The sequence below is a fragment of the Myotis daubentonii genome, chromosome 12 (genome assembly GCF_963259705.1).
Source record: "Myotis daubentonii chromosome 12, mMyoDau2.1, whole genome shotgun sequence".
Lineage (NCBI taxonomy): Eukaryota > Metazoa > Chordata > Mammalia > Chiroptera > Vespertilionidae > Myotis > Myotis daubentonii.
Genome location: NC_081851.1, coordinates 21,596,991 through 21,611,268, shown reverse-complemented (window position 1 = coordinate 21,611,268; position 14,278 = coordinate 21,596,991). Strand labels below are relative to the sequence as shown.

The 14,278-nt window shown below is 44.5% G+C and overlaps 1 protein-coding gene across 3 annotated transcripts; it reads right to left on the bottom strand.

Moving 5' to 3' along the window:
- Positions 1–11,558, bottom strand: ZNF2 (zinc finger protein 2). 3 transcript variants are annotated; one of them, XM_059659112.1, is made up of 7 exons: positions 11,428–11,487; positions 11,104–11,228; positions 8,351–8,505; positions 6,686–6,756; positions 5,382–5,508; positions 3,121–3,234; positions 1–2,142 (listed from the first exon to the last, which is right to left on the bottom strand). In XM_059659112.1, the coding sequence occupies exons 4-7, from the start codon at positions 6,737–6,739 to the stop codon at positions 1,043–1,045; spliced, it is 1,395 nt and encodes a 464-aa protein (XP_059515095.1). In that variant the 5' UTR covers positions 6,740–6,756; positions 8,351–8,505; positions 11,104–11,228; positions 11,428–11,487; the 3' UTR covers positions 1–1,042. The 3 variants fall into 3 exon arrangements, with proteins under 3 accessions (XP_059515095.1, XP_059515094.1, XP_059515097.1); XM_059659111.1 differs by lacking the exon at positions 11,104–11,228 and having other exon boundaries at positions 11,428–11,520; XM_059659114.1 differs by lacking the exons at positions 8,351–8,505; positions 11,104–11,228 and having other exon boundaries at positions 11,428–11,558.
- Between the last annotated feature and the right edge of the window lie 2,720 nt (positions 11,559–14,278).

Here is a 14,278-nt window from a genome sequence, read left to right as displayed (position 1 = left end):
TTCAGATAAATATTTATTGGGCACCTACTATTTGCAAGGCACTGTGAGAGCTACAAAGTGCTTATACTTTACCTAAGTAGATAATACATGTACATCAATTATAAAACCAACTTTATACCATAATGGTGAAAGGAATGGATTTTGAAGGTAGACCTGTTCAAGAACTGGCCTCACCTTTTACTAGCTGTCACCTTGGGCAATTTATTTAACCCCTCCAAACTCCAGTTTGCTCACCTGTAAAATTCAGGTAGTAAGAGTACCTACTTAATAGGGTTTGTTTTTTTAATGAATATGTTTTGGATTTCAGAGAGAATAAGGGAGCGGGAGAGATGGAAACATCAAGGATGAGAATCATTGATTGGCTTCCTCCTGCACGCTCCCTACTGGGGATCGAGCCCACAACCCAGGCATGTACCCTGACCAGGCATCTAACCATGACCTCCTGGTTCATAGGTTGAGGTCACCCACTGAGTCACACTGGATAGGATTATTTGAGAGGACCAAATAATCTCCTTGCAAAACTTGTAGTTGAGTGCTTACCCCATAATAAGTGCTCAATAAGTGCTAGCTATTAGTAGTAGCAGTATTAAAGATATCTAAAAGTTGGGACACACAAAAAGATCACTGTGCAAAAAAGCTCCAAGAGAGAGGGACTAACCACTATAAAATAACTATTTGAGTAAATCAGTCCTGCTGATATAATTTTGTCTTTCCCTTCCTGTTATAGCCTCCAGTTATTTAAAGTGCAGGGATACCAGGGGACTCATATAAGAGGTGTGTCTGAGGATCACCTCCTAACATTTATCCTATTGTCTGAGAAACTTCTGCAAAATGTTGACTCTTTACAATTGCACCCTAATTTCCAGCATCCCACATCTGTTCTATAACACGGTATATAGTTTTTATTCAAACACTGTGGTAGCAGAGGCAGGAAAAGAGAGCAGTAGCCAGAATAGGTAGAATGATTAATTGATCAGTTTAAGATGAGGAAGACCTATTTTAAGTTTTCATGGAGGTCCTTTGACTAAAAATTTCACTCAATTCAGTCTATTCCCTGTTTGGCATAGCGCCGTTGATGTTGAATAACTGATGATTTAGAACTAAACACTTTCCCACATACGCTGCATTCAAAGGGTTTCTCTCCTGTGTGAACCCTCTGATGTCGTGTCAGCCGGCTTCTCTGGCTAAAGGCTTTCCCGCATTCACTGCATTCATAGGGCTTGTCTCCAGTGTGAATCTTCTGATGCTGTGTAAGGGATGAGCGGTCAAAAAACGCTTTCCCACACTCACTGCACTGGAAGTGAGGCTCTCCAGCATGAGCTTTCTGATGTCTGTTCAGTGATGAGATACCATAAAAGGCTTTCCCACACTCAGTACATTCATAAGGCTTCCGGCCAGTATGGATGAGCTGGTGTCTAGTAAGAATGCTTTTCTGGCTGAAGGCTTTCCCACACTGACTACATTCATAAGGAGTTTCTCCAGTATGAATTCTCTGGTGTCGAGTGAGGGATGAACGGTCAAAGAAGGCTTTCCCACACTCACTGCATTTAAATGGTTTCTCTCCGGTGTGAATTCGCTGATGTACAGTTAGGGATGAACGGTCAAAAAAGGCTTTTCCACATGTGCTACATTCGTAGGGGCTCTCCCCAGTGTGAGACATCAAGTGTCTGCTGAGACTGCACCTACGACTGAAAGCTTTCCCACACTCACGGCATTTAAAGGGCTTCTCTCCAGTGTGAACTCGCTGATGTACAGTTAGAGCTGAACGGTTGTAAAAAGCTTTCCCACACTCATGACAGTCATAGGGCTTCTCTCCCGTGTGAGTCTTCTGATGGCGGATAAGGGATGAGTGGTCAAAAAAGGTCTTCCCACAATCACTGCATTCCTGGTCTCTGTCTTTAGTGAGAATTTTCTTGGGACGGGTTAACCCTTGCTGCAAGCTTTCCTCCTGGGAAAAGGATTTCTTACAAGTCTCCACTATAGGACTTTCCTTCTCTGTTTCCAATCCACCTTCTAGTGCATGAACTTCCAATTTAGTACACAGAGGACTTTTTCTTCCAAGCTTTTCCATTGACATTCCTTCTGACTTTTCTTCTGAACCAATTTGAATCTCACCTTGAATCTCAGGCTTTGTCTCCCAGTCTGTAATGGACAGAAAACAGAGATGCAGTGTTTTTCCTGGGACAGAAAATATTACAGCAGAAAGAAGAGGTACTATGATAAATCTGAAAAGTAATATGGTCACTGCATTGCTTGCTCCGCAAATAGCTACACAGTCTAGGTAAAGACTGAGACTTGGGACTACAGAAGAAGGCAGGGAATGGAACTGATGTTGGACATCTCAGAAAAGAATTTCCATGGAGCAGGCCCAGGGTAATTATGAGAGTATGCAAAGTGGAAAGGATGGTGAGAAATAGGAATATCAAATTGTGAATAGGCAACATGACAGATTGGAGGGTAACAGTGGTGAAAAAAGAGAAATAATACCAGCCCCAACCAGGTGGCTCAGTTGGTTGGAGTGTTATCCTGTGCACCAAAAAGGTGGCAGGCTCAATTCTGGTCAGCACACATACCTAGGTTGCAGGTTCCATCCCTGGTCAGGGCACATATGGGAGACAACTGATCAATGTTTCTCTCTCACATCAGTATTTCTTTCTCTCTCTCTCCCTCTCTCTAAAATCAGTAAACATATCCTCAGGCGAGGATTGTTTTTTTTTAAAAAAGATGAATAATAGCTTTAGATGTCAAAAAATTGAAACCTGGTGGGTGATAGAGAATAGCACTAGCCTGGCCAGTGTGGCTCAATGGTTGAGCATCAACGTATGAATCAGGGGTCATGGTTTGATTCCCAGTCAGGGCACATGCCTGGGTTGTGGACTCAATCCTTAGTAGTGGGCGTGCAGGAGGAGCCCAACAGTGATTCTCTCTTATCACTGATGTTTCTATCTTTCTCCCTTCCTCTCTGAAAATCAATAAAAAATATATTTTTAAAAAGAGAGAATAGCAGGAAAGCAGAAGATCTGAATTGGAGAAAAAGATGATAGCCAATGCTCCCTCTCACAAACCCCCAAATAACCACAAAACAAAACAAACTGCCCTACCCTGCTCATATACAGTTACCTAGAGAAATGTTCTCTGGCCATCTTCCTTCATCAGGTCCATGAAGATCAATTATCCAAGGTTTATCCTCTCTGTTAAACTGGAAAATCACATCAGGTTGAGGAACTGGAAGTCCTGCTCATGGAGAAACAAGCCAGGTATGTGACAAATATACACAACCACTCCAAAACTTATCACGGCCTCTAGGACTTTCAGGGAGAAAACACAGAAGGCAGACCATGTGTGCCAAGAATGCAGCATACAAAGTAATGCAGAAAATGCAGGGACATCTAGATAGAGGTCAACACTAAGGTTCTAAAAAGGATCAAGTTGCACTTGGTCAAGAAGTTGATAAAATCCCCTTGAATGAATGTGTTTATTCTTTCTCCAGAGGTACATGGGCTTTAGCACTGGTATGATGGGTGGAAACAGTCCTTGGCTCAGGGAAGCTAAAAATGAAGACAGATCATCTTGAGTAAAAACGTGTAATGAAAGTGAATCTTTATTTGTTTATCCTTTAGTGATATGCTTTTATTTAAATAAGTCGGTCATGTTCATTGTAGGAAAATTAGAGATATGTACTTTGTATTCTTGTTTTAAAATTTCTATTCATTTCAGTAGAGATATACTCTGTTAAAAACTGCATAATGAAATAATGTTGATTTGTAAACTTGGTATTTTCACATAACAATAAATTTAAAAATTATTTTATTTCAATTAAGCACAGATCTACCTCACCATTTTAATGGCTACCCGATACTATATTGTATGGAATAATATAATTATTTAATCTCCTGCTGACAGATATTTCAGACTGTTTTTAATGTTTTTCTATTAAAAAAACACACAATATGATGAACATGTATGTATAGCATGGGCTGCTAATCCTATTATTTACTTGGGACAAATTTCTAGAAGTGAAACTATCCATTTTTTTTTGTTTGTTTAATCCTCACTCACGGATATTTTTCCATTGATTTCTAGAAAGAGTGGAAGGGAGGGGAGGAGGGGAAGAGAGAGATGGACAGGAGGGAGGAGAGGGAGAGAGAAATCACCGTGAGAAAGACACAGCAATTGGTTGCCTCTGAAACTTGCCCCCACAGGAGCCGGAAAACCTGCAACCGAGGTAACTGCTTTTTTTTTTTTTTTCTGTCCTGAACAAGGCACCTGCCCTTGATGGGGAATCGAACCCATAATAGTTCGGTCTGTGGGCCGATGCTCCAGGCAGGGCTGAACTTACCCATTTTTGGTTATATAGATTCCACTCCTAGAAATAGTCTTGAGGTCTAAACTTCCTTTGCATTGGACCCCCAAGGTGGGAAAGAGAAGCACTTTCTTACTGGACCCTAGGATCATGTATCCAGCTGTATGCTGATTCTCTGCTGACAAAGAAGCCACATCCATCACCTCCCAGTGGCTTCTGATCTGATGAATTCTATATTCTCGAGAATTTCATCCCACCAAAGCCTCTGATAAAGGCTTAGCAGTCTCTCTTAATACTTCATGAGCACCATTCTGTTTTCTATATTTAGCCTGTTTAAGCTAATCCAGGGGGTGTTACACTTGCTTTTTTGAGCTGCCTTGCATGAATCCTGCAATCTGACTCCTATTAACACCTGCTGTTGATTGTAAGCCTGCTTCTGAATCTGTGCATCTCTCAGCCTCTTATTCTGGAAGCTCCTGAGACGTTCTCATCACCTGCAGGAGCCCAACTTTACTTCTCAAGAATACCTGACATCAGCAGCAATTCTTAACTTTCCCTTTGTCATGAAAGTCTCTAATTGCAGAGTCCCATCTGTGGGCATCTAAAATGCACTTAAGACAAATATTCAAAACCAACCACATTTCTAGTGACCTACTCTGAGGCACAACCTTGTATTCCCACCCCACGCCGCCCCCACCCTCTTTTAAAGTGAAACATGCCTCTCCTCTGCTTCTCTAAGGAGAACTTTCCTTCAATAAGATGGCTCCTCGCCCCACCCTCACTCTGGATGGAGCTGAGTAAGTGACCTGACTGGTGAGCTGGGGGAAGAGCTTGGCATAAATAACTCGGCCTCTTGTTTGCCCCTTCTGGAGAGCCAGCTCCCTGCTTACGGTTCCAGGAGCAAGTCTGGCCAATGCTGGGGTTCGGATTAGGAAGCCCACTGTCAAGGCCCACCGAAGCCACACCCTCCTACTCTCCTATCTTGTCTCTCAGTGGTTCAGAACTCAGGTGGGAGAAGAGGGATCAATTTATTAGCCCCCCAATCCATTTCAGCAGACTTATGGGAAGCGCTCCTTACCCAGGGAGATGATGCTCTGGTAGTTCTCCAGCATCACCTCCTTGTAGAGGTCCCTCTGAACAGGGATCAGATGCCTCCACTCTTCATCTGTGAAAATCACGGCCACATCCATGAATGTCACCGATTCCTGGAAACACAATCACATTCTCCCTTACTCATAACCCTTCATTTTACACGGACCGGATAAAACTGTCATAAAGACAGCTCTGGAGGTGGTGAAGGTGGGGAAGGAAATGGTTCTGACAAAACAGGGCGTTGGCGCACTTGGGGAAAGTGGCATCATTCCCCTTGGTCGTAACCCCACACCACCATAGTCACAGCTGAGCTCTGAGTATGGAGGCTGTTTCTGAGACTTACAGAAAACTTGCAAGAAAGAAACAAAGAATTCCCATGGACCCTTCACCCAGCTTACCCAAATGTTAGTATCTTCCATATTCGCATTATCTTCCTGTCTCTCTGGAGAATATATTCCTATATTCTTCCTGAACTTCTTAAGAGTAACTTGCAAACATGATGTCCCTTTACTCATTAATATCTTAGTATATATATATTTTGTAAAAACAAGGGTACTCTCTTGTATAATCACAGTATAATTATAAAAATCAACAAAATAGCATTGACATTTTACTATTATCTAGTCTACAACTTTATTCAAATTCCACCCATGGTCTTTTTTTTTTTTTAACATATCCTTAAAACATTGATGTTGATTAGATCATCTTTAGGATCCCTCTCATTTTATTCTAATGTTCTGTGATTCTGTTAGACTGCATCCTTACCCCACATCCTAAAACCCCAGATGAGTCGTCAGTGTGTCTGCAAAAGTTTTAGCCAGAGCATGTAATTCAAGACCCTATGCCTTTGCATGAGAAGGGGGCAAGCACTTGACTGTGCCCACCACATGCTCCTCAGGACTCATGACCTCACTGAGGAGCTCTCATTCCCCAGCACTCCCTGGACTGTTTGGGGCCTGCTTTTAGTCCATACAAAGAGAAGTCAGGACTAAACTGGCCCATTGTTCCCCAAACCTTCCAATCAGAACCGTATAATCATTTTTTAGGCAAAATCACTTAGAGCAAAGGCCACAGGGGCTGTGTGTCTGATGACAGGCTAATGGGAGCACAGCACGCGCTCAAGGCAAGGAAAGGTCACTGAGGGAACCACGAATCAAATGGGAAGAAAGCACTCCTTATGGAACCCTTCATCCACCTGGTGGGTCTGATAAAAAAAGCTCCAGGGCAGAGAAAGAGAAGGGGTTACATTCTGGAGACAAAGCATTTCACAAACAGAGAAGTCTACATCACCTGGCACCTGGCAGTTGGAGCCACAGCAGCTGTTCCCTCCTGGGTGCTCTCCATTAGGAAAGGGCAGAGTCCTAAGGAAGTAAAGGTATGGGATGGAAAGACAGTGTGAGAAAGACCATCTTGTTTGTAGTTTTCTGATCCAGGAAGCAAGAAATCTCCATATACCAGTAAGTTATATATTCACCCTCAACTTAATACCCTACACAAAGGGAAGGGAAGTAAAGCAAGGCCAGGGGCAAGCCCTCCTGCCACAGAACCAGAGCAAACGGCATGGATATTGCTATTTAGGACACAATATGGTGCTTGTTTTACCATAATCCTAGAGGCAGAGTTTTGTTCCTGTGTGTGAAAAACAGATGAAGGCTCATACTGTACTTATAAAGTCACGTTCAATATTGCCTGGAGTGGTGCCTGGCTGGTGTGGCTCAGTGGTTGTGTGTCCTCCTATGAACCAGGTCATGGTTTGATTCCCGGTCGGGCACATGCCAGGGTTTCGGGTGCGATCCCCAGTAGGGGGTAAGCACAAGGCAGCCGATCAATGATTCTCTCATCATTGATGTTTCTATCTCTCTCTCCCTCTCCCTTCCTCTCTGAAATCAATAAAAATATTAAATATATACATATATATATATATATATATTACCCTGAATGGTTACTGGATAAAGTGCATAAGAAATTTTACAAATGAGCACGTGGATAACATATGTCAAGTAAATATCCTAAGCCTCTTCAAGGGAAAAATACCCTATTTATAACCCTGAGCTCAAGGATGTGGGCAGCCACGTGAGCAGGCACAGGCTGACTAGAAGACTGAAATGTGATCTGACTAGAAGAGATGACATCCTTCCTCATGAATGTGAACTACGAAATGTCAGGACAAGTTGGAGCTGAACTGAACGGATGTGATGGACAGAAGGAGCTATGAGGATTAGGGGAGCCAAAGTTATCAGGAAGCAGAAGCCATGAGTGCGTTGGAGGCAGGACTAGACAGAGTCAGGGGGAAGAGCAGCTCAGTCACGTTAGTGATAAAGCACTGAAGCAAAGACCCAAGAATTCCTAGCCCCGAAGTACCACCCCTGGGCTCCAATTTGCATAGAGTCCAGCCTTATTTATTCTTGGATGTCCATAAGACCCCGACCTCTTAGGCTTTGTGTGAACCCTTACCACTACTCTCTTTAGCTAGTATGTCTCAGTTTCTTATTAAAACAGTGAAATCAAACATTGCTGGGACCTAAGAGTGGGATGGGGAGAGAGTGTGGTCCTGCGAAGGAGGAAGAGGTATGGCTTGCTGACTGCTCTCCTGCAAGTATGTTAACTGATCCTTATGTTTCATTCATCCAGACAACATGTATCAGCCCTAGCTATTGATACCGAGCCCCAAAACCATATGACACTTTCCTTGTCCTTTAAAAGCTTATAGCCTAGCACACAGGACAAACAAGTAGCCAAAATAACATTTCACTGCAGAAAGGCTAAGTGCTTTAAAGAGATATGCACAGCAAACTATGAAGGCACATCAGAGGCTTGCCTAACCCAGATGGAGGGAGGGAGGAACAGGGCAGGTTTCTGGGCAGAAATGGGATGTAAGATAAGCTGTGATTTGTGGGAGAAGATTCTAGGCATGAAAAACACCTAGTTTTCAAAAACAAGTGGGCAGGTCTTTACATGGAAAGGACTGACAGCTGTAACTACTTTAGAATGGCAGGTGTCTCGCTGCAAGCAGAGCTGTGGGAAAGGAAGAGGATGGAGAAGCAGCCAGCAGCCAGCTGGATCCAGGAGAGCTTTGTATGGTCCCTTTTCTACACATGGCATGGGGGTCACTGAAGGATTTAAGCATGGAGCATCATCATTAGATTTTAGAAAGATCATTGCAATTTGTATCAAGGGCCTGGAAATATACATAGTCTTTGATCCAGCAATTCTTCCCCAGTTTATCCTAAGGAAATAAGAATAAATGCAAAGTTTTGTCTTAACCATCATTTGGTGCTATGTGTGGAAACCTTCTAAGCATTTAATCCTTACAATAATACAGAAAAAAAAAATTGAAATATCCTGTTTCTAAATAGGAAATTTGATTATGATCCAGCTCATCTATACGGTGGAACACCATTAAACATCATATTAATAAATAGCATACTTTTTAGCATTTGCTACTGACCAGGTACTGTGCTATCTTTTAATGAAAATAAGTCATTATAGGACAGAGGTTAAAAACTGCTACACAGACCTGGGTTCACATTTTACCTCAGCCTTTTACAAAGCCTAAATTTCCTAAACCCCAACACAGTACCTACCTTACTGATTTATGGGGATGAAATGAAACTATCATCCTAAGTAGTATTTAGTACAGTGCCATTCCTGGGTATCAGTGTTTCTGGAGAAAACGCTCTTCAAATTCTTATTCTATACCTTCAAATGAGCCCTTGTCTAAAAGCTTTTACTGTTCCTGTCCTAGCTCCATAGCTACTCCAACCTTCAATTTTAGTGGAACACTGTCATTTACTATACTGAGCTTCACAAGAGCGAGTGCCAAGGGAGGCAGAACCATGAGGGAGAAAGCAACCACAGACCTGGAATTATTGATTACTTATGCTTACTTCATGGAGTAGTTGTAAACAGTGAGACAATTGATGTAAAGCATTTATCTTACAGCTTGTTCAATTAATGAAAGCTCCTTTCCTTTCTCCTGCCCAATACAAACCCATTCATCCTACCATTCAATGAATATTATGCACTACCCGTGGTCAGCAAACTGCGGCTCGCGAGCCACATGCAGCTCTTTGGCCCCTTGAGTGTGGCTCTTCCTAAGCCTTAGGAGTACCCTAATTAAGTTAATAGCAATGTACCTACCTATATAGTTTAAGTTTAAAAAATGTGGCTCTCAAAAGAAATTTCAATCGCTGTACTGTTGATATTTGGCTCTGTTGACTAATGAGTTTGCCGACCACTGCACTACGCAGAAGGGGAGTGAGGTCAACAAAACAGAAATGTCTGTCTCTAGGACTTTACCTTAGTATCTCACAACTGTGTCCTATGTTATTTTCCACTATTGTTCTTGCGCAGAATCAGCTCCCTACATTGCCCAGTTTTTCTTTCTCCAACATCTCCCATCTCTCCAGTACCTTCTTCCCATATGTTCATACAGATACAGTCCTCCTCTATCTGAAACGATCTTCACTGAATCCCATGGCCTCCCTCTAGCAAAATAGTTCTCATTTAGGTTTTCCTTTCATGACCAAACTTCTTGGATGAGTAACATATACCTATCTACTACACATCACCACCACCTGTTCTTCTTCTTTCCTTTTATTTATTTTTTTGGGGGGGTGGTAATCCTTACCAGAGGACTCCCCCCCCCCATAGATTTTTCTTAGAGTGGGAGAGAAGGGGAAAGAGAAGTAGAGGGAGAGAAGGGAGAGACACATCTATTGATTGCCTCCCGCAGTGCCCGATTGGGGTCGGGGATGGAACCTGCAACCCAGGTATGTGCCCTTGACTGGGAATTGAATCTGAGGCCCTTCGGTGCACGGGATGACACTGTAACTACTTAGCCACATCAGCCAGGGCACCTATTCTTCTTAAATCCTTATGCTGCTCCTGCCACCCTTCACACAACTGAAACTGCATGCTTGAAAATTAACAATGCCTTTCTGAGCTCTAATTCCAATCATCCTTCTCTCCTTATCTATTTCTCTGCAGCTTTTGATTGTTTTGACAAGTTTCTTCTTCTCTAAGTTGCTGTAGCTGCTCTGATACTGCACTAGCCTGACTTTCTTCCTCCCACTAACAGGGCATCTTTCTGTAACTCTTTTTCCCAATCTTGCCCTGGGTACATGGATGTTGGCTGTCTTTATACAATGTTCTTGCTAACCCTCAGTTTAGTCACTAACCTGTCAATCTGAGGTGGTTTCTGGGGAAGAAGGACCGAAGTGGGCGGCACCCTACCTCCTTTAGTAAGCACCCATAATGGGAAGAAGGGACGAGAGGAGTTGAGTATTTTAATGTTATGACTTTGTGGTCCAGTACCTGTAACTTTTTACAATTTGGTCTCTGGCTCTGCTTGAGTGACTTAGTAGCTCTGCAGTTTGGACTCTGACTCTGTCTACCTGACAAACTGCACTCCCTGTATTGTCTGTTTAATCGCTACCTGTGTGACAAGTTTGTTTCATGAGCTCCAAGGGAAACCGAGCAATGGTCCTAGTCTTGTGACAGCCCTGCTGCCCAGGTCTCATGACCACAAGCGTTGGCCATATCTCCTACCCCTACCTGCTGACCATGGATTAACAGAAACTAGAAAGACCGGTTGCTCTCATCAACCAGAAAAGGTATAGTGTACACTTATGGCTTTGCTCCCCGCGGCAACCAATCCCGTAACGGTCAGCTTCTTGCGGTTTTTCTGCCCTTAAACTCTGCCCCACCTCCCCTGCGGTTCATCCCGGAGGCCGGCTCCCTGGTCTGCAAACCACTGCTGAGCAAAACTGTCTTCGGTCTCTCAAAAAGGCCTCCTGAAGTTTTCGTTGACAGAAGACTCCCACCTTCCAACCTGAAAGTTGGCAGGTGACAGACGTACAGTGTATAGTGTGTCCGGGTGTATGAGAGAACACGAACACACACACACACACACACGCAGGCTCCGCCGTGTCCCCCAATTCTACTCCCACACCACCGCCCCCAGGGTCTCAGTGTGCCCTCCTCACGCCGGGGCGCTCACTCCGCATCAGTCGCGTCTCTACAGCCCTCACCTCCGGGACTCGGCGCTCAGGACCCAGGAAAACGGCGCTTCATCAGGTCGGGAAGGCAGAGTCTGCGCAAAGGGCCTGCGCGCACAATCAGAGCGCGGCCTTCGTTCGGACTGCATTTCCCAGAAGTCTCCGCGGCCGGCGCGCTTCAGTATGACGTATGAAACATGCGTCGGCCTGCGCCTCTGAAAGGATTGGAGACCATGAGGCGTGACTGCGGTAGCCGCAGTGAGAGGCAGCGGGTGTGGGTGCCGAGGCTGTCGTCACCCTGGCAGTGCTGACCACGCGTGGTGGCGCATTCCTCCAGTCGGGAATGTGTCTTTCTTTCCTCTGGTTTTCACCGCCCGGGACATCTGGGACACGAGTCTTCTGGCGCTCGGAAGGGGCTTGTTTCTGCTTCAGCTTGTCCGCGGTCAGGAATTTGGTTCTGAGATGTGAGCCAGAGAGACACAGAATTTGGTTCCGAGGACGGGGCTGGGCCTGAGGCAGGGTATGTGCACATTCTTGCGCGGAAGAAGAGAAGAGCCGAGGACATAAGTGTATTTGACCGGGGATCTGCCCGACTGGCCAATAGCTGCGGGCACACCAGCCTGCCTTCCTCGGTGCCGCTGGAAAGGGCCCTGGGGGAGGCATCGCAGGGATTCTTAACCTTTGCTGCACGGGAATTGATAGGGAGCGTACATTCTGATAGAGCACCTGAATTAATCTGAAAAGTAATCCTATTATTTCAAATCTTAGGACACATATACATATGTGAATAGGGGTTTACGTTTTTCTTGTTTCCTTTTCAAGGCCTGTGTGAAGCGACTGAGGAGGTAACTCAGCTGTGAATCCAGCAAGCAGCACCGATAAGCAGGGTCAGACTGGCCAACCAGGAGTCAAAACATCATCTCATCAACATCATCTCATCGCCTGATGACTAAAGACAATAGTTGACGTCTTCGGACCTCCGGGGCTGCCTCCCCCTAGCCCAGTGATGGCGAACCTTTTGAGCTCTGCGTGTCAGCATTTTGAAAAACCCTAACTTAACTCTGGTGCCGTGTCACATAGAGAAATTTTTTGATATTTGCAACCATAGTAAAACAAAGATTTATATTTTTGATATGTATTTTATATATTTAAATGCCATTTTACAAAGAAAAATAAACCAAAAAAATGAGTTCGCGTTTCAGAGGTTCGCCATCACTGCCCTAGCCCCTTCCCCTATATAATCCTGCACCTGCCGGAAGACAGGATTTGATGCTTGTAAGCACCCTGTCTTCTTGGTTGGTTAGCCTTCTCAATAAACGCCTAATATGATTCAGCCATGCCTTTGTTGGACACAGCGCCAGGCAGCCCAAGCCCAACCGGGGGTTTCCTGGTACCAGAATCACCTGAAGAGCTGCAGAGATTGTTTGGGGCCCAATCTGAGGAGTGAGCATTTGAAAAGATCTCCAGGTGATTTTAATGAGCAGCTAAAACTAAGAACCACTGAGCTAGAGCTTCAGGGAAAACTGATGATCACACTAAGAATATGATAAAATCCTATTTCAGGAACAAGTCTCCCCTTTTAACAAACAGACTAACAAGCTACTATAGGTAAGGTATTGTCACAACCCCTTGTGACCACTGTTTTGTTCTGTGCCTTTAGTTTTGCTTTTTCCAGAGTGTCATATAAACAGGATTATACATTGTGACCTTTAGACTAAAGGCCAGGAAGTATGGAGACACGTCTGAGGTATGGGAAGCAAGCTCCTTTGTTTGAAATAGGGATTCTTGTCAGGAGCAGCAGGAGGTGAGGGCAGACTGAAGAGGGCATTAAACGCCAAACTGAGGGGTGAAAATTTATCCTGTAGGCAGTATGAAGACTTTCGGCGGCAACAGTAGGTGCACAAGAATGGTTAACACAGCAAATATACAGTAGAGGAAGGGACCAATTTTAGGCTGAAGACTAGCAACAAAGTTGTTGCAGGCATCCAGGTATATAAAGTGACTTGGGTGGCGGTAAAAGAAGGGCATTGGGGAAAAGGTGAGAGAGCAAATTAAGCTAATGTAAAATATTTGCTATTTCTGCTCCTGTGAACCTTGGCTATCCGGGAAGAAATACACATGATTTTTAGCCTGCTAGACTGGCATTCTGATCTCAGCTGTCCAGGTGGCTCCAGTGCATCCCACCTGCCTGCTCCCCTCTGCCTTGGCCAAACTCTTGGACCCCTAGATCCTGCCTGTCTGCATGGATCCACTCTAAACTGGTTCCCTGAATTCAGGGCTCAGCCTCCTCATCTGGACTTTAAATGTCTGAGGGACTGTCCTAGTACAAGCTAACTCTTTTTAATCAAGATGACTCTGATCTATGGTAGCTCCTGTTCTCAACCTAAATTGCAGAGGCAACATGATATGAACCTGAGAGCCAGTAAACTTAGGGTAACTATTACAGTGGAGCTTAGCAGCCACTTCGACCCAAACTGCATGCACACCACTTCAGGAAGAAGCCTGCACTGAATGGCCTCCTGCACTGTCTCCGCCATCTCTCATAAAGGAGGTCCTGGAATCTTATTTCAACCAGTAGGACTGAGGCCTTCCCTATCCAATTGGAGCTGCATAGCTCCAACCAACATCTATTCTGATCAATCATGTCAGTGCCTTTTGGACCAATCAAACTGAGAGGATTTGGATTTACATGGGAACAGACCAATCAGGGACCAGGGGTGGGACCTTCTGTCTCTATAACCCAGTTTCTCTCAGGCTCTAGGCAGGCCCTTGTCCTTTCCACCAAAGAAAGGTGGTTGTGTTTCCCTGGCTGGGCTGAACCATGGAGCTGTCTCACTAGAGCAGAGCAGACCATTGAGGAGCAGAGCAGAGCTGTCTAGCCGGT

What these genes read in the sequence shown, in the direction of transcription:
- ZNF2 (XM_059659114.1), bottom strand. Translation starts at nt 6,739, where the DNA reads ATGGAGAGCACCCAGGAGGGAACAGCTGCTGTGGCTCCAACTGCCAGG. An exon ending in CTCCAACTGCCAGGTGCCAG is followed by an intron (nt 5,509 to 6,685) that starts GTGATGTAGACT and finishes TTGTGTTTCCAG; the next exon opens with GAATCGGTGACATTCATGGA. An exon ending in CCAGAGCATCATCTCCCTGG is followed by an intron (nt 3,235 to 5,381) that starts GTAAGGAGCGCT and finishes CTCCATGAGCAG; the next exon opens with GACTTCCAGTTCCTCAACCT.